At 46.1% G+C, this 20,324-nt stretch overlaps 1 protein-coding gene across 3 annotated transcripts in view; it reads right to left on the bottom strand.

The window, feature by feature from the left end:
• HYCC2 (hyccin PI4KA lipid kinase complex subunit 2) overlaps nt 1-20,324 on the bottom strand; it is a 566,375-nt gene that overhangs the window by 115,240 nt on the left and 430,811 nt on the right. For all 3 annotated transcript variants that reach the window (XM_085649028.1, XM_085649026.1, XM_085649027.1), the window contains one exon: nt 15,070-15,165. In XM_085649028.1, the coding sequence (XP_085505154.1) occupies nt 15,070-15,165 (96 nt within the window). The remainder of the gene's footprint in view (nt 1-15,069; nt 15,166-20,324) is intronic.

Genomic DNA, 20,324 nt, shown 5'->3' with positions numbered 1-20,324 from the left:
GATGTACTGATCTTCGGGAATAACACATCCACATGGGACCACAGGTGGCGGCTTGCAGAACTTGGACCTACACCCACACTGACCGACCATGCGCGCAACCTCAGCATCATCCTCAACAGCAACTGACCATGGAACAATTAGTCAAAGTAGTTGCCTCCTCCTGCTTTCACACACTTCACATGCTCCACAGAATCTTCAGCTGGATCTCAACCAACACCAGAAATACCATCACCCAGACCCTCATCACCAGCTGACTCGACTATGGCAATGCCCTCTATGCCGGCGTCTCCACCCAGCTCTTCAGAAGACTCCAGACTATACAGAACGTTGCATCCAGACTCATCCTGGATCTCCCCAAACGAACCTTCATCACCCCCCACCTGAGACCTCCACTGGTTCCCCATCCAGAAGCAGAAGAGATGCCAGGTCAAGGTACTCATGCATGCCTACAAAGCCCTCCACGACATTCGACCAGTCTACATCAACCATCGACTGAACTTACGCACTCTCTAGACACCTGCGCTCTTCTTCCCTTGCCCTCGTACACACTACTCGCGTCGGTCACAGTTGTGGCCACTCCTTTGCCTACATTGCCTCCAACTGTGGAAATGTGCCTTTTAGTGTGCACACCGGTGCAGGGGTCACCCTTCTCTGTCCACGGGTCCATAGACCAACAAAATAGAGATTGGCACTGAAGCTGGAATTCAAATAACAAGTTTATTAATCACTCATGAGTGGGACTATGTCCACACAGCACTCTCAAGTGCTGCCTGAGGTAGTACATTGAAGTCACAGAACACAGGCCTTATATACAGCTTTTTCTGCACTGGTAAGCATGTGGATACAAATAGAAGGTACAGGCCTACACAGGAATAGTTACCGACAAACATGGGCGGATGGGAGATCACTTAGTCAGCAAAGTGGGAGGGGGAGCAGGAGTGCTTATGGCAGCAGTAAATGATTGACAGTTGAGTCTGAGACAAGGTGTTCTGGCAGCTACAAACTCTTAGCATGCACATTGCTTTTAGCTGAGTCAGGAAGTCAACTAAAATAGACAGCACAGGCTGGGAAAAAGACGAGCAGCAGAGGATGGGAGAATTACAAAGCCAACACAATGAAAGCCACAACCAAGATGGCTTCAGCTTATGCTAACAGAATTATTTTAGATTTCCACACAAGTGCTGGAACGACCTGCCCCTTTAGCTTCACACAGCCTCCTCACTGGCAGACTTCAGAAACTAACTCAAGACCACTCTTCGACTGAGAGACAGCACCCAGATACCCCTAGGGATGGCAGTATTGCACTTTACAAATGCTGTTTGATTTGATCTGAATTGCGCTTGATATCCACCTAGAAATGCTCTGTTTTGAAAGAGGATATCCTTTACGTGGTGCGCTGTAAGCCATAAACAATTGATAAGACTTGCAAAAACGTTTTGTTTTGTCTAAAGAGAACTTTAAGCACCTATTAATGTATAAAGAATGCAGCATCCTTTCGGCTGCCATTAAAGGGTCTGGAAAAAATATTTTTAGAATGCCAGGCTCATTGAGATGAAAGTTTGAAGGGATTTTAGGAATGAACATCGGGTTCTGTGCAAAGAATCACCCTATCGTCCCTAAATTGCAAGAAAAGCTTCTGTATGGTGAGGTCTTGTATTTCGCTGGCACGTCTGACAGAGGTTAAAGCTAAGAGGAGAGCAACCTTCCAGGAAAGAAATGTAACATCCACACTGTGAATGGGTTCAAACGGATGCTTCTTAAGCTGTGAGAGCACAACGTTTAGTTGCCAGAGTAGAGGCGGGGAAAACTCTAAATAATCCTTTGAGGAATTGTTTAACTATTCTGGCAGACCATAATGACGGTGACGTGGGGGATCGCCTGAAGCGGGATATGGCCATGCGAACAAATCCTGAGTGTGCTAACTGCAGAAGATATGGAAGGATCCCTTCAGGCAAAGAAGAAAGTGGATGTGCATTCCCATGTTGGCACCATATACAAAATCGCTTCCACTTAAGGCAATAGCTTTTATTTGTACTTTCTGTGCGGGCTCTGGACAGAATGTCCGTGAAGTCTGCTGTGAGGTTTAGATTGGCGAATTAATTGTAATCAGGAGCCAGGCCGATAAGTGAAGAGACCCGGGATCCGGATGCAACACTTGGTCCTGGTTCATTGTCAGTAGAGAGGGTATCATCCTCATCTGGATGTGAGTTTTCTCCGAGAGGAGAAGCAGTTTTATAAACCAAAGCTGGTATGGCCACTTGGGGGCTATGAGAATTATCATGCATGGTTCAGCCTTTATTTTCATGAGATCTTTCTGAAGGACAGGTATGGAAGAGAAGGCGTAGGCAAAGATTTCAGACCATGCAATCGAAAATGCATTCCCCCATGATCCCTGCTAATGATGTCAGCTTGTGAAGAACCGGCATTTCCGGTTCTGGAGCGTTGCAAAGAGGTCGAAATCTTGGTGCCCCACTGAAAGAAGATATTGTAGAGTATTTCCTGATCCAACTCCCACTCGTGGCAAAAGGTCCTCAGCCTGCTGAGAGTGTCCACTATTGTGTTCTACTTTTCAGGGACATGTTGCATTCGCAGATGCCCTCGGTGGTGGATGGACCATTCCCAGAAGCTTTCCGCCTCCTTGGACAGTAGATGTGATCTTGCATCGCCCTGCTTGTTTATGTAGTGCATTGTGGTCTTATTGTTCGTTCGAATGAGTACTGCTCAGTTTCTTATACTTGGAAGGAAAGCCTACAAGGCTAAGTGCACTGCCTTGAGCAGATTGATATGGAAATGCCAATGAGACATTAGTCACCTGCCGCTGATCGGCGGGTCTTGTTGAAGGTACGCTCCCCATCCATCTAGGGACGCATCGATCGTGATGACTGAAGGAGAAGCTGGACTTAAGAAAGAAAGGCCAACTGACAGATTCACTTGTCGATTCCTCCTGGATAGGGTTTTGACCATAGTTGGAGTCACTTTGATGAGGTCGTAGAAAGGACCTGTTGCCTGTACCCATTGTCTGTCGAGTTAGTCCTGGAGCCGATGCATCCGTAAACGGCAGAATGGAACAAAAGAGATGCATGATGACATCATCTCTAGTAGGGATTTGTAGAGGTGAACTGAAAGAGACCCTTTTCTACGTACCAATTTTCCTAAGGACATTAGCCTTAACTGCCTCTCTGATATGGGGTACACTTTGCTGAGTGTAGTATCGAGTGTTGCTCCCAAGGACGTTATGTTCTTTGAGGGGTAAAGAACTGACTTTTCTGGATTCAGTGGGAGGACCAGCTCTCTGAATAGGGTTGTGTAGGCGGTTGTCGATCTCTGTGCAGCCTGACTGAAGGGTGCCTAGACTAACCAATCGTCTAGATACAGGGAAAACCTTGTGTTTAGGTTTCCTCAAGAAGGCTGCTACAAGTGCTATACACTTTCTGAAAATGTGAGGGGCAGACTTTAGGCCAAAAGGAAGAACCCTGAACTGCTAATGGCTACTTTGAATCTTAGTCATTTCCTGTGCGATCGGTGGATGGGGACATAAAAATACACATCCTGGAGGTCAAGGGTTGACATATAATCTCCGTTGTTTAGGAGTAGCAGAATATCCTGCAACGTTACCATGCGGAATTACTGTTTTTTGCTATAGGTGTTGAGACTTCTCAGGTCTAGAATTAGTTGCAAAACCTTCAACTTCTTGCAGACCAATATGAAATGGGAATAGAATCCCTCTCCTTGCTGTGATGTAGAAACTCTTTCTATCGCCTCTTTCTTGAGCATGGTTTTGACCTCCAACTTGAGAAGATGTAGCCGTTACGGATTGGAGGTTTGAGGTGGGGTTGGTGGTGCGGTCTGGATGAATTTTAATATATGGCCAAATTGAACAAGGTTTAAGACCCATTCGTCTGTTGTTATGTCTTGCCAGCGTTTAATATAGTTGGATATTCTTCCTCCTAGCCAAAATAGGGAAAAAAGGAGAGTAGTCGGAGCCTGTAAGCGGTCACTGACATTGGCCAGCGAACTTTCCCTGGCATCCCGCTCTGCTTCTTGGAGCTAGCCTATTGTAGGCTGTTTGTGGTGGTTGCTGTTGTGAGTGCTGAGGACGAAACTGCTGAGAGACAGATGAATGTGAGGGGTAACGATATTGTTGTTTACCTCCTCTTCCCCGGACGCCTCTAAAGGGCAATTTCCTATATTGAAGTGTACATAACGATTTAACTGCATCAGTGTCTGGTTTTTTGGGTTGTAGGGCTTTGTCAATATGCTTGCTGAAAAGTACTTTGCTATCGAAGGGCAGATCCAAGATCTTGTTTTGGACCTCCGGCTTAAGAGAGGTAGCTTGGGGTAAGCCCTGCCTCCTTAACACAGCAGTTCCTGCAAGTGGTTTGAAAGCAGTATTGGCAATGTCCATGGCACAATCTATCACCTCCGATGATGTGCGCTCCCCCTCCTGTAGAACTTTTCTGGCCTCTGTTCTGATGTCCTCTGGGAGCTGGACTAGATATGGAACACCGCCTTTAACCTAAGTGCGGACATGGATGAAAAGCGCTTGCCAATATTATCAAGGTGCATACCCTCCTTGTCCGGAGGAACAGAGACTGGCGCAGAGGAAATCTTAGACCTGCGCTGGGCTGCCTCTGTAATAACTGAATCGGCTTTGGGTGGCCACTGAGACAACCAAGAGCATCCACCGCAGCCTTGTATTTTTTATCTAAGCAGATTAGAACTGCAGTCACCATGGACAAATTCTTCATAACTTTTAAGTCCTCATCCCATATGCAGCTCACAATGGGCATAGCTCTCACATTCCTCCGAAAGGGCTCCTTGAAATCATAAAGAAAGCAGTCTGTCTGTGTTGTGGGCATGGGCAGGTTAAACCTTTTTGCAGTTCAGTGAATCCTCTGGGAGAGTGTTATGCAGGAATTTGACCAATATAAAAATCTTGGCTTCTTTCTTAAATCTTGACGAGTTTGGGATTCCTCTAATGTTTGGTTCCAGACTCTAGGTGTGGCCCCGGAGAACATCATCAGACTTTGCTGGGTCATACAGGAGAGCTGTTTGTGGGGTATGTCCTACCGATGTAGGCAGAAACAATGGTCTATGCTGTGTGGTAGATGGCTGGCCAGGTGGAGATTTCAAAGCTTGTACAGTAGTGGATGAATTTGGTGGAAGAGGCTTTCTGTAATCTGAGAGCATGAATTGCAGGTCTGTAACTAATGACGAAGGCAGACACACCATTTCTTCTTGGTATTGTTGGTGGTATCGGTCTTGAGAGACGTAATATCCTTGTTCCTCATATGCACCCTCATTGTACTCGTCATCCTGGCACTTGACATGCAGTCCAGATGGGCTGAGTGCAACCCCAAAGAGCCCCTCCTAATCCAAATCATCTTCATCCAACAGGTGGGCTGGTAGCAATGGTGATACCTTGCTTGGAGAGATATGCGCAGGAGTTAAATGCCTTATTTTCTCCAGGATGGCAGTAACGACATTCAGAGAGCAGTGCCTTACGTCAACAGGAAAGACGTCGCCATCGACGGGAGAGATGTCGTCATCGACGGGGAACTGCCGTCATCGCCGGGGGAGACGCCGTCATCGACGGGGGAACAGTCTTCACCATCATTGACAACTAGGTCAGAGTAATCTTCATCGAAGCTTAGCTGCACTGTTTAGTAATTGTGACTGATTTACTCTGTTTGATGTAAAAGTGGCAGAAATTATCCCCCTGCCCCCCGCTTGTTTAACTTAGCACTCACCCTGATACTCGGATCACCCTCAGCCGATTTGGATGCTGAGATAGCCGAGCCTCGGCCAGGTAGAATCGACTTTGGCGGCCATCCTGGTTTGGGGCAGCGTTTCCACGCTCTCTATTGGCCACTATAAAAACGGAAGGCAATGCCTCCGCGCAGCGGACGCGTTCAGCGGACGCGCCGAACCTGCGCCGGAGTTGTGCCTGAGTCCTGCCCGTCTGCGCCCGTCCGCGCTGAGGACGGGCTGGACGGCTGGACCACTGGCCATTACAAGGCAGGCGCCCCTGTCCTGAAATACTCTTTAAGGGAAATGCTGCGGCTTAAGCCCGCCCCTGCCCCTTGCTCACATCGCTACAGACCTGAGGATTATTTGACATGTCCTAGCTGTGCGTGCTTTCCGATTGATGCAGATGAGCCTCTGCTTTCTCTTTCCTCTGCTCCTCCGGAGTCTTGCTCTTTATCAACATCTAAAAATCCCAGCGAGTCCTGTCTTCTTCTCAATGCTCGCTCGCTCATTAAAAATAACATTATATTCAAGGAACTGGTCTTAGATAAAACACCTTCTTGGGTTTTTATTACGGAGACCTGGGCCAAAGACTCCTCGGGTCCTGATCTGGTTGAAGCGGTCCCTGAGGGTTACTGCCTAACTCGATTTGACAGATTAGGCCGTGTTGGCGGTGGTCTGGCTATTTTATATCAGGACAAATTTCACTGCCACACTATACCCCTTTCTGACCCCAAGGACACATTCCAGGTCCTATATTTTTCCCTCTCCGATTCTGCTAATCCAGCATTTAATGGAATCTTGGTCTACCGCCCCCCTGGCCCAAGAGCAGGATTTGGGCTGAAATTGATGCAGGTTCTGGAACCCTATTTTGGCCGACAAAATCTGACCATTCTAGGTGATTTCAATTTCCATCTTGAGCTATTGGAGGCTCACGACACTATTTCCCTGGTAGAAATAATGTCAGCCTGCGGACTCACCCAGCTGGTGAACGGTCCCACCCACCGAGCGGGGCACACGCTCGATGGCATCTTCTCTAACGACCCTAGGCTGACAGCTGCCAGCCCCTTCCATCTCTCCTGGTCGGACCATCTGGCCGTTCCCTTTAATATGATGTATCCCTCACGGGGCTATATTAGAAGGGCCTCGAGCATCATGGAAGTGCGAAGGAACCTCAAAAAGATCAGGGAAGATTCCCTCCATCCATGGACAACCAGTCTGTCCATTCCTCAGGAGGCAGATACCTCCACTGCGGTCTCTATATTTGAAAATACCATTGCTGAGGCCTTAGAGGAACTTGCTCCTGCAAGGTCTTGCTATTCTGCTAGGAAAAGACCTTCAGCTCCCTGGTTCTCCGAACAGCTCCGGCTTCGGAGACAGGAAGTAAGAAGGCAGGAACGCTTATGGCACTCTAGTTGGGCCCCTAAGGATAGAGAAGCCCATAGGGTCCTGCTTAAAAATTACAAACTGGAAGTTATTAAGACCAAGCAGGAATACTTCACGGCACTCACCTCCTCATTGTCATCTCCTAGAGAACTCTTTAGGATTGTCGATTCCCTTACGACCCTTCAGACACCGGATCCTGTGGTTGCCTCTCAGGACCTGTGCAACAAGATAGCCGCCTTTTTCCAGTCAAAAATCGCCGACATCTATGCTGCTCTGGAGGTCCAAAAATCCCTGACCGCCGTTCCTTTGCTGCCTGCTCTCCCTGAGCCCAGTGTTGCTGAATCCTCTCAACATCAGGATTTGATTTCCTTTCCTCCCCTTTCCTGTCAGGATCTTGAAATCCTGCTTGATAAAACTAAATCTGGCTCTCCGTTGGATGTCTGCCCGCTAAAGATCCTCAAGCAGTGCAGAGAATCTCTCCTTCCTCCTCTGGTTGACATCATGAACAGAGCGATGAAGGAAGGCATTTTTCCCCAGCAGTGGAAGAATGCTGTTGTAAAACCTTTGCTTAAAAAGCCTTCTCTGGACCCCGGGGTGTTAAAGAACTTTCGCCCCATTTCACTGCTCCCGGCTCCCGCAAAGATGCTCGAAGCCCATCTAAATAAACATCTGGCTGCATTTGTGGAGAGCTCGGGCTGTTTGGATCTCTCCCAGCATGGTTTCAGGAGGGAACACAGCACTGAGTCTGCCCTCACCATAGTGCTGGATACCATCCGCACTAGAGTTGATGAGGGTCAGACCTCCCTCCTGATCCTTCTAGACCTCACAGCGGCCTTCGATACCCTGTCTCCCGTGGTGTTAACATCTCGCCTGAGGGAGATTGGGGTCCGCGGGCCTGCTCTGGGACTCCTTTCCTCTTTTCTCGACCATAGAGAACAAAGGATAATGCTGGGATCGTTTCTATCTCCATCCCTGTCTGTGCAATGTGGGGTCCCTCAAGGGTCAGCGCTCAGTCCTACCCTTTTTAATATCTATGTGACCCCCCTTGCCAGACTCATTAGATCTTTTGGGATGGAGGTAGTTTCCTACGCGGACGACACCCAGATCTTAGTCTCTCTCTCCCAGCCAGCTACATCAACTGCCGCCAATTTTAGATCTTGCATGGAGGCAGTTGGCCAGTGGATGATCCACAATTCACTAAAACTGAATGGGGAGAAGACGGAGGTGATGGTCTTTGGAGGAAAGGAACCGATCTGGTCGGCGGAGTGGTGGCCGAACTCGCTGGGCGTATGTCCCGAGCCCACCTTGTCAGCAAAAAACCTGGGAGTTATGATCGACCCCAACCTTAGTATGTGCCAACAGGTCAACAGGACTGTTTCGACCTGCTGGGGGATTATCCACATTCTGAGGAAAATCAGGCACTTTTTGTCACCCCAGGCAAGAAAGCAACTTGCTGTCGCTCTTTTGGGTTCGCGACTGGATTACTGCAATGCGCTGTATGCAGGGCTGAACAAGAGTCTTCTACAGCGCTTGCAGGTGGTCCAGAACGCGGCAGCGAGATTTGCTCTTGACCTACCAAAACGTGCCTCTGCCACCGAAGCCCGAAAACAACTGCACTGGCTCCCCGTTGAATACCGGATCCTTTTCAAATCCATGTGCCTGGTGTATAAAGCCTTAGCTAAACCCAGCCCTACAAGCATGGGATCCATTCTTTCTCGGCATAACCCCAGTAGAAATCTTCGCTCCAGTCACAAACTTCTCCTCTCTGTACCCCGTGTCAGAAAAGCAAGATGGGGAGGTAAGGCCTTTTCCTTCCTGGCACCTAAGTGGTGGAATGCCCTCCCTTTGGAAGTCAGATCCAGTCCCTCTCTGCAAACTTTTAGATCCGCGCTTAAGACTCACCTTTTTACACGTGCATTCCCGTAGTGGTGCTTTGTATATTCTGTTTATTGTTTATTGATTTTGATAGGCGCCTTGATACCTTCGGGTTTAGTCTGCGCGTTATAAGTTGCATAATAAATAAAAATAAATAAATATACGGTCTAGGTATATGAGCTGTTGAAGAGGATGTCATCATCGAAGAAGACTGAGATTGACATGATCTCTCCCTCTTCAGCGACTTTCTTGAGGAGGACAAAGAGTCTTTACTGTCATCATCAGACACCAGCTCCTTTCTGGTTTTAAGTTTTTGGAGCCACGGTCCTTCAGTGTTTTAGTAGGTAAGGTCCAACTACCTTGCATTTTTTGACATTATGCACTGGATAAAGGCAATATATACAGTCCTGATGAGGATCATTCGAATGAAGCCAGTTCTTAATTTGAGCCAGTTGCTTCTGATGCTCAGCACTGGCACTTAATTGTCAACAAAGGTGCTTGTTGGTCTTGCAGGCTGCCCAGCGAAGCAATAGAAGCATCTAATGAATACTACACAGGGTTCGAAGGTCATGAACTCCCTCACTGCTACTATGTGCTGACAGCTTCTTTACCCTGCAAGGTCCACCAAAACCACATGGGGTCTACATGTTGCTTTGTGCCAAGGTGTGCACACAGACGTACAAAAGCTGCATGGATCAACAGAGAATACTAGTAGGACTGCTGAAGTAACAGAAACCCAAAGCTCAAGGGATGTTCATCTCTCCCCACCAATGCCAGAAGCAGCTTAATATGGGGAGAAAAGAAGTATGAAGAAATCCCAATAGCTCATATCAAATCAACATATAACACGCACATTCAGGTCATGTCCCCTGAAAATGAGCCACTTACCCGTACCTCATGTGGCACGGAAGTCTTCAAGAATGACAATAAGATTTGGGGCAGAAATCAAGGGTCAGGCACTTTCACTGATGGCGGGATATAGGAGGGAAAGGGCGGCCAGACTGGCGGCCCTAGAACAAAAAATAAGAGACTTGGAGGAAGAAGTGGCGACTAATCACGCACATTCAGGTCATGTCCCCTGAAAATGAGCCACTTACCCGTACCTCATGTGGCACGGAAGTCTTCAAGAATGACAATAAGATTTGGGGCAGAAATCAAAGGTCATGCACTTTCACTGATGGCGGGATATAGGAGGGAAAGGGCGGCCAGACTGGCGGCCCTAGAACAAAAAATAAGAGACTTGGAGGAAGAAGTGGCGACTAATGATGAACAGTCCACCCACACCCTGGAAATGAAACGCTTAGACTATCGTCAATTAGCTGGGGAAGCAGCCAGGGCTAAATATAAGGCAACTGCACATAGGGTATACGACTGGGCGACTGCACAGGTAAGTCGTTGGAAAGGCGTGAGATGGCTCGAAGATGGGTGCCCCTCATAGAGACGGACTCAGGAGACACAGTATCAGACCCACAACAGATCGCCGAAGCCTTCACCTCCAACTTTACCTCCATATATACCTCCACCACATGCACCACTCTGCAGGACTCACAAGACCTATTGGCCACAATTCCCGTTGAGGTCCTCACCCCGGCAGACCACAACTCCTTAGAAGGGAATCTAAGTGAGGAGGAGCTTGCGACCGCCATTAATGGCATTAAGTCTGGCAAGGCGATGGGCCCTAACGGGTTCCCAATAGAACTTTTTAAGCTGATATCATCCAAGATAACGCCCACCCTACATGCCATGTATGTCGAGAGCTACCAGTCGAGCTTCCTACCCACGGAACTGATGCATGCCAATATAGCCATTATACATAAACCGGGCAAGCCGGTCACAAGATGCGAGTCTTATTGACCCATTTCGCTGTTGACGGACCAGATTAAAATTCTGCCCAAGGTGTTGGCCAACCAGCTCCTTCCAGTACTGAGCAAGATTGTTCACCCTGACCAATCTGGCTTTATGCCTGGCCGCAACACGGCCCACAACCTGCGGCGCTTACGCGGCGTACTGGGGAGAACTGACACCATCCTGGAAGATGCGGCACTACTATCCCTAAATGCAAAAATGGCATTCAACATTATCGAATTGCCCTATTTATTTGCCCTCCTTGAACGGGTGGGGTTTGGGCCTAACTTTACCCAATGGGTTCAGTTGTTGTACACGCACCCCACAGCACAAGTGGTCGTCAACCAACACACCTCCCGTAGTGTTAGCCTAGACAGAGGCACCCGTCAGGGTCGCCCTCTATTGACCCTCATTTTTGCCCTTTAGCTGGAGCCGCTGGCGACATGGATCAGGGGTGACCCCATGATTAGGGGCCTGTGGTGGACAGACCAGCATGAGGATAGAATCTCCCTCTATGCAGACGATGTCTTGCTATATGTGGCTGCCCCTAGGGTTTCGATTCACCGAATCTTGCATATGTTTGCTATTTTTAGTGCCCACTCCGGCTACACCATAAACTGGGGAAAATAGGTCCAGTTCATGCTGGACCACAGTTGCCCAAAGACATTACTATTACGATTGCCAGTGAGGGCTTTCGCTACCTCGTCTTATACATTACACTCTATCCAACCCATTTCTAAGAGGCTAACCTCCTGCCACCGCTTGTTAGATTCCGCAAAGACGTCACTTACTGGTGGGCGCTACCCCTTACTCTGCTAGGCAGAGCAGCGTTGTTTAAAATGCTAGCCCTCCCTCGCTTCTTGTATGCGTTGCACAACACCCCCCACAAAGTCCCTGATACATACTTTGTCAGTGTGGAGAGTGAGGACAGAACTCTCTTGTGGGATGGAAAGTGTCCACGGATAGCGACACACAAGCTTACCAGAGGATGGTATGATGGGGGGATTGCACTGCCCGACCTGCGACGGTACTACTGGGCCTCCCAGCTAGCCGTGATCAATCAATGGGTTTTTGCCCCAGCGTTAGAACCTGCATATCCGCACGGCTAGATGGGTTATGTCCAAGGGCAGTTATCAGCTAGCGCTTTACTCCAACCCCGAGAGACTTCTCCTGACGGGCCCTACTGCCCACACGGTGACAACCTGGCCTACAGTTACTAAGAAAATGGGCTGGCACAATAAGATCATGTCACACACCCCCTTGTGGGAATCTGAACGATTAGGCATACGGAGTAGATATCCGGGGTTCGATAAATGGGACCTTATTGAACTTTCCTCGGTGGGGGACCTATGGAAATGCAACGGCATGGTCTCTTTTGCACATCTTCAAAAAGAATACCAACTTGTCAAGTCGGAGACTCACCGTTACCTACAGATTAGACAAGCACTCACTTCTGTGATATCTAGGGAGGAGACCTTACCTGAGGCCTCCCCGCTGGAGGACAGATTCCTGACCGACCCCCTGACAAGCAAGGCGATCTCACTCACCTACCGTAAACTTCTAAATAATCAGCCTGACCCATTAATCCGACTCCGCCAACAGTGGGAAATGGACATAGGCTATTTAGAGGACGGTGACTGGCAGGAGGCACTCTCCTCTCCCCGGGTGGTCGCAATCCCCATGCGCTTGGTCCAGCTCCAGGTCTTACACAGATCCTACCTGCCCGCGAGCACGCTGGTTAAGATGGGCCGTCGGACTGACTCTGGCTGCCTCAGGGGGTGCGCTTTGGAGGGTACCTTTTTTCATACAAAATGGGAGTGCTCACAGCTACAGCCCTACTGGGGGAAAATAGTCTCCGAGTTGGTGAGGGTAGGAGAGAAAGCTATGACATTATCCCCACAGCTTTGCTTAGAGGATGCATGGGAGGCCACGGACCTGACCCAAACCGAATGCACGTGGGCATCATTGGGGTTTACTTTGGCAAAAAGAAATATCGCTTAGGGGTGGGGCACTGGTATCTTACCAAAATATTCGAAATGGGCCAAAGATATGGACAGGGCCATGCTTGCAGAAAAAGATGTGTTCAAGAATCGAGAGTGCCTTGCGAAATGGGACAATAAGTGGGCGAAGTGGAATGTCTCCTACAGTGGAATTGCGCAAACATTTCAAAGATACTGTTCCTGTTCCTATCTAATATTATAGTGTGCTGTGATGTAATGCATATATATGTACAACTGCCGTATTCATGCTTTACTGAACGTGTGCGGACCTGTGGTCGATTGTTGTACCATCACACCTCTTCAATAAAGAATAAAAAATAAAAAATGAATGACAAGAAGAGCACAGCCATTGCAGCACAAACCGCTGGTATCTCTGCAGCATCAAAATCCACTGGTAAAGGCGTATGCCACGTTCAAGTTGTTGTGATGGGTCTGAGGCCTGGCCAGATGACTGTCATAAAGGGCGTGACTATTGTGAGTATTGGAAGTAACCTCCATCACTACATACTCCAATGAATGCCAGCCATAGAAAGCTTGGAGGATGTAGAAAGAAACGATTCCAGCAAAGAATAAATCCAAGTATTGCCAAAACATCAGTCTTTAGTCTCTTAATTAAAAAACATAAGTAGGATGACTTTCATTTAGCAAAGCACATGATGAAACAAATTTGGTCTTAAATAAATAGCACAAGACAACGAAAATTAAAAGCAAATTAAAGTTACCTCCTCCTCTGTATAAGAAAATATTTTTGCTTTCATACCTTATCCATTCAAAGAATAACACTGAAATCTGTTAAGGTGTGTTCATTTTTGATATGCTGTATAAATATTTTTCTTTTTATTGTTATTACTTAATTTCTTCCATTACAAATAGTAATGCAAAATATCTTGTATAGGCGCTGTCCATCTAATTTGGAGATGACCTCAATAACAGTTAATTATTAATTCAATATATATCAAAATTACTATTACCTTCCGCCCAAGCCATTCTTATAGCTTTGGGGCCCGAGAATAGACCGAATTGTCACACTTGTATAAGTGTGATGGCTAGTAATTGTGTTATTACTACCATTTACAGCATGGCAGGAGCAATGTTGTGGTGCATGCTGCCGTGGCCTCCTGATAAGAGCCCTGGCAAGGATTCCTTTTTTAAATAAAAAAAAAAATGCATACAAATTAAACACTGAATGAAGCCTCTTCTTACTACAGATAGGACAGGCCCTGAAAAAAACTCTTCTTATCTGACATGATGAAGTCAAAATTGAAGTCAAGAAATACAGACAGACTGGTGTTAAGGATACATATGTTTACCTCTGAGGTAATAAGGTTTGGAATCCCTTGGAATAGTTTAGAACACGTATAACTGAGCGACCTCAGTGGAGACTCCCTAGCACGACGTGCAGTAGAAAATCTGAGGGATAGGAGCTTCTCACAGGAGTATTCTAGAGAGGGCAGGGCAATCTGATTGGTTCAAAACTAAGTTTGGTCTCTCTTTTTTTTAAATGACTAGGATGTGTTACAAAGCCTATATTTAAAGTTGCATTGCTATGATAAGGTACCGTGGGACTTCCATCTCGACGGCATAGAATGATCTAAGCATGTAACTCTGTGAAAGTTCCAATACTGGACTAAATAAAACCTTTGCATAAGACAGGACTATATCCCTTTGTGTAGTAGAATATAATGCCTATTATTTTTAAGAACAGTTACCTTGCAATCACAATAAATTACATTTCCTGCATGCTAGAATTCATGTTTTGCCGCATATGAGGTTGTGGACCATTGTCTGTAGGCTGTTGTGTCAATCAAATGGGTTCTGGTAGATATAAATACTAGAGTGACTAATAAGCAAGTGTTTTTTTGATCAATAATGTTTGTGGGCATGTTTCTGCTGGCATATACATAGTATGTCTTCATTCATTTCATTTTTCTAGATTTTAGAAGTGATGTTAGGGCAGCACCATGGATCTACAATTAGTTGCAATATGTTGATGTTCCAGGTTGTGGGATGTTTACTCTAGCTTTTTAATGAACGATGGAGAATGTTAAACAAGGGCTAACGCAATCTGCTATCATGAAGAGCAATGCCCATAATGTACTCTGAGCAATATGAAAAGAGAGGACGTGCATGAACTACATCTCCTGAGATAGACATCCAGTTATATGCACAGGTACAGTCATGTCTTCCACTTCTCAAATTGATAGATGCTACTTACCGGGAGCCCATCCTGCAGAGTGACTGATATGAAGAAGGAGGCATATAAACAATGGCTGAGTTGTAGCACAGCATCAGAAAGCTTAAAACTTCAAACCTAGAATAGAAAGATCATTATTTATCAAGGAGCAGAAGGAAAAGTGAATTAATTACAAGGGTGCAGATTCAATGTAGAAGACAAAAGAAGATAGTATACAAATGGCTAATTTTTATTGACAGGGGTGAATCAAATGAAAATCTATTAAGGAAAATGCTACTACCAATAATGCATTGGCATGTAGAGCTGCAGAGTTGTACACTTTCCATAGATCGCCATCTGGTGTTGGGCTCGGATATTTGCATGTTGTTTATGTCTTCGAAGAAGTCTTGTAGTCACGAGGTTGGTGACTTCTCCTTCGGTCGACAGCGCCCATGGGCATCGGCTCCATCGCTAGATTGTTTTTTAGTAGTGAAGTAGAAAGATGTCCATGCGTAATGTATTTAAGTAAGATAATAATGGAACAGATGGAGGTATCCCGGGAGGCGGGTGGGCGTGTACAACTCTGCAGCTCTACATGCCAAGAACAGATGCATACTGGTAAGTAGCATTTTCTGTTCGAGGCATATGAGCTACAGGTTGCACACTTTGCATAGACTATACAGCAGTTATCTCTTAGCGGTGGCTACCTGTATCTGTTGCAGTGGTTTGGAATAGTGTTCTTAATACAGCCTGGCCCACACTAGCTTGTTTTGCCTGCACATCTACACAATAGTGTTTTGTGAAGGTGTGTGGTGTATCCCAAGTTGCTGCTTTGCATATGTCATCTAGGGGAATGTTCCCTAAGAATGCCATAGAAGTCCCTAGTTTGCGTGTTGAGTGAGCTCTAGGGGGAATGGTTAACGTGCGTTTGGCTTTGATGTAGCATATTTGTACGCATTTTACAATCCACCTTGCAATTCCTGTCTTGGATATAGGATTACCTTTATGAGGTGGGGAGAAAGCCACAAAAAGTTGTTTGGTCTTTCTAAAGAATTTTGTTCTTTCAATGTAGTAAAGTATTGCTCTTTTGACATCTAAGGTGTGTAGAGCTCGTTCTGCCACGAGTCTGGTTGAGGAAAAAACACTGGGAGTTCAACAGACTGGTTGAGATGGAAGGCAGATACTAGTTTAGGTAAAAAGTTTGGGTTGGTCCTAAGAACCACTTTATTATGATAGATCTGTAAAAATGGTTCTTGTATAGTTAATGCATGGAGTTCACTGACTATTCTGAGAGATGTGATAGCAATTAGAAAGGCTACTTTCCAAGTGAGGAACTGTAGTTCGCATTTGTGGAGAGGTTCAAAAGGCGAACCCATTAATCTGGTAAGGAATACATTGAGGTTCCACACCGGAGATGGTGGAGCTCTTGGTGGAATTATTCTTTTAAGTCCTTCCATAAAAGCTTTAATAGCAGGAACTGTGTTGTCTGTTTTGTAAGTAGGTGGCTATAGCGGCTAGATGTAACCTAAGAGATGTATACGCTAGGTTACATTGTTGTAGATGCAAGAGGTAACAGATGATGTTCTGAATGGAAGCATCTAGTGGGTTGATCTTTTTGTGCGTGCAATAAATGACGAATCTCTTCCATTTTGCCGCATAGCATGCCCATTTTGTAGGGCGTCTAGCTTCTTTGATAATGTTCATACATTCTGGTGGGAGATTGAGATAGCCGAATCTAAGATTTCAGGTGCCAGATCGCCAGGTTGAGTTGATTGGGATCTGGGTATCTTATCTCGCCAAGGTTCTGAATAAGTAGTTTGGGCGAAAGGTGTAGTTTTTGATGTGGTACTACTGACAGTTCCAATAGAGTTGTGAACCATGTGTTAGTGATCAGTTTGCCTTCCTGTAAAAGGTCATTGGCTTTATCCTTATATTGTTGCGGTAGGTGTTGAATGAGCTTTTCCAGCTCATCGTAGTGAGCCCGGTCAGACCTTGCCAAGAGGGCTTGAGTGTTGGCTATTTTCCAATAATTAGCAGCTTGAGACACCATGCATTTGCCTGATGCGTCTAACAACTTAGAATCTTTGTCAGGAGGTGGAGTGTCACCTGACTCCTGAGAATTTGCCCTTTTGCGTGCATTGGCTACGACCAGGGAGTCTAAAGGAAGCCACATAGTGTACAGGCCGGAGGTCCCGGGCGGCAGGATGGTGGCAGATAGCAATAGCATTCTATTAGACCTCACCTCATAGAGAAGGCCTGATGTAGTAGTACCCCTGCCCAATCTTGTTCTGGTACCCAATGCCATGAAACTAGCCCCCAACACCCACGTGAGCCCGAGTTCCACCCTGGTGAATCACCAAGTTGTTATTTATACAATATACGGTCCCACACTCAGTAATGTAATGGTTATCTTAATTGCTCCTAGATGGCAGCCCTCTCATTATTTTTTTACATGTTGTTATTCAGATAATGTATGCTTAATTGGCACGTTTACTTTTATCCTTATGCCTTTTTCTTTGGAAAAAACCCCTCGTCGAGCTATTGAAAAGACCAACTATAACTGTTTCCAATGTCTGCTGATGTCACGACAGTTAAACGCACATGACTTAAATGATGCAAGCAATGCTAGCATGTGGGGTTGGCAAATTTTCTCTTCTCCTTTTTGACTTTTTCCTTTATAGTAGATTGAAGACTGTGGGAATGTGCGGAGGGCGGGCAAACATAATGACGCATGAGAGACAGTCTATTCTCGATCAGTTGGTGTGTTACCACACATTAGAAAACACTCTGCTGTAACATGAACGGTTGCTCTATTATAGTATTATTATGCTATTGTTACTTGCGGATTTGACTTATGCTCATGACGTTGTTGTATTGTTATGTACTGTAAGAAAAATGGAAAAATATTAAAAGACCGATAAAGATATTTAAAAAACAAACAAACAAAAAAATGGGATACAAGTGGTGTGATTAGAGGACGCTTTCCCCGGTGGGATGTGAAGGTTTCATATGTCTACATACGTGCACAAAACTTTAATAAAATACTGCCTCTGAAAGACTTGTTTAATATGATGGCTACATATTCGTTTAGGGCTTTGCAGCAGTTTACAGACATTCTTGGAGGTTCTTGTTACTCAAATGGGTGTAATTTCTGATATTTATATGTTTACCTCGTTTACATTGCTTGCTTTTGCTCGCGATAAAGTGTCTCTCATACTTGTTGAACAGTCACTCATAATTACACTGAAATAATCATGAAAATGTCACACATTAGTAATCTGAAACCTTGGCAGCTATGGATAAATTATCACGAAAAACGTGCCTGCGGTATCACTGACGTCAGTAACTTGCAGAGTGCAAAGACACGCACTCAAGCAGTTGGCAGAGACAGTACCAATACGCGCGAGAAGCCACCATTGAGCGCAGAGAGAGAGAGAGTCCTCGAAATCTGCTGCAAATCTCGGACTTTAAAGCATTATTGTGTTGTGTTCAGACGCGGTTTTATTCCTAACCGAAAGGTGGCGGCAGCTCCACGTCTTGTGGCAATCTAGAAGTCTAAACGCACACTGGCTTCGAGTTAAAGGGCAAACCTCACCATAGGACTCATAAGAAAGAAAGAAGGCCCGGAGTATTAAACTTAAGCGGACATTCAAAATGGCACAGCCGCAGAAAGGGTCACAGGTTACAGACCAGGTGCATTTACTAACTAATGTCAAAACCGCGGCAGGCGCAAGGAGTCTTAGAGTACAGTACAGTTTATTACTGCTCTGAGGAAGCCCTATTTAGCACTGCACTACGCTTTTGTGATTCAAGCAGCTATTAAAAGATTTGACAATCGTCATTGAAGAGTCCGGATAGATCTTTTTTGCTTAGCATTTGTGGTTTTTTACATTTGTGTTGCCTCTCTGTGCTCTCTTTTTGCATTATAGCAGGAAAAGACATGCTTGAACTCAATGGACAAAAGAGACTACCAGGTCAGGCGTTGTAGCTCACAGCTGCAAGATTACCAGTAGCACTGTGTGTATAACATAACAAACTTTACTACACGACTTTGGAAACATCTTAAATTTAATGACCACATAAAGTAAAAGGCAGACTTTAAAAATTGTGGCTCCCCTCCGAAACTTTGTTGGTTTTCTCTGCTCTACAGAGGAGGTCTGCTCCCATTCCAGAATGGCCCGAGCACATCTTCCATCCCAACCATGAATGAGTGCCTGGAAGAGGTGCCTTTTCAGTCTGTGATGCTTACGATTTGTGCAGGAGGTAATAAGGCTTTTACCCCCCAGCCTAACAATCCAGTGTGTGCAAGAAACCTAGGCCTGCCGTTTGATATGAGTGAGTTTCTGGACCCATCTTGCAGCCTGAGGAAGTGCAGCAAATGTGCCCTCAGTGGACTGGTAGTGGACTACTATACATGTAGCTGCCACAGTGGTGGCAGCCGACCAGGGTTTGTAAATGCATAGCTGCAACCAGACCTTTCCATCAGTGTAACCGGAATGAAGGGATATTGACCCACTGGTGTAAAGTTCCACTTCTATGATCTAAGATCCAAGTGTATGTAGTGTGTGTTCTTCTATGCAGTGTGCCTTGTGTGTATGAGTCAGCCAGAGTAATGGAGGCCTATGTGATCCATTCGAAATGCACATCCTGGCCTCATCAACAGACAGTGGAAGTGTATTTCTGACATTCCTGAAGCTAGATGGAGGAGTCCCAGAGACGAGCTGGGGGAGAGGAGACAAGGCTTCTTTACTAATTTGCTTAAGCCATTTCCTGAGAGGGGCTGATGATTAGTCTTCCGGTAGCACTACCATTTGGTAGAGGAAGGTGAAGGGTGGGACTGTAGAATCTGTTCAAAGTGAAAGGAACCACTTTGGAGAGGCCAACCTTTGGTCTGCTGATCACTCTTCAGTGTGGCTGACGACAGCCAGGTGCTGAAAACTCAGTTCTCTTCGTGGCACTCTTGCGGGTATTGCAGGCTGCCGACAACCCTGCTGGTAGGAGCATCATTCCACACAAAGGCTGTGTCTGGAAAGGACACTTGAAAAAAGCTTTGGAAGGTGCAGACGGAGGATCCACATCTCTCGTCTGCTATAACTGGGACCCACTGACTAACTTGCTGCTCCATGTCTTAGTTCTCCATGACCCAGAAATGGAGTACTCAGCAGAGTACTAAGAGGAGTGCTGTTCAAACAAAGCTGGTGTCTGCCTGACAGCCAGTTTCCCAGAGATAAGCGGATCTCACCTAAGTCTTATCTTGCTGCAAGAAGCTGTGCATCTGACCAGAAGTGCCTAGAAGC

Source organism: Triturus cristatus, chromosome 3_2 (genome assembly GCF_964204655.1).
Source record: "Triturus cristatus chromosome 3_2, aTriCri1.1, whole genome shotgun sequence".
Classification (NCBI taxonomy): Eukaryota; Metazoa; Chordata; class Amphibia; order Caudata; family Salamandridae; genus Triturus; species Triturus cristatus.
The sequence above is the reverse complement of the archived record's forward strand: the minus strand, read 5'-3'. Positions and strand labels throughout refer to the sequence as shown.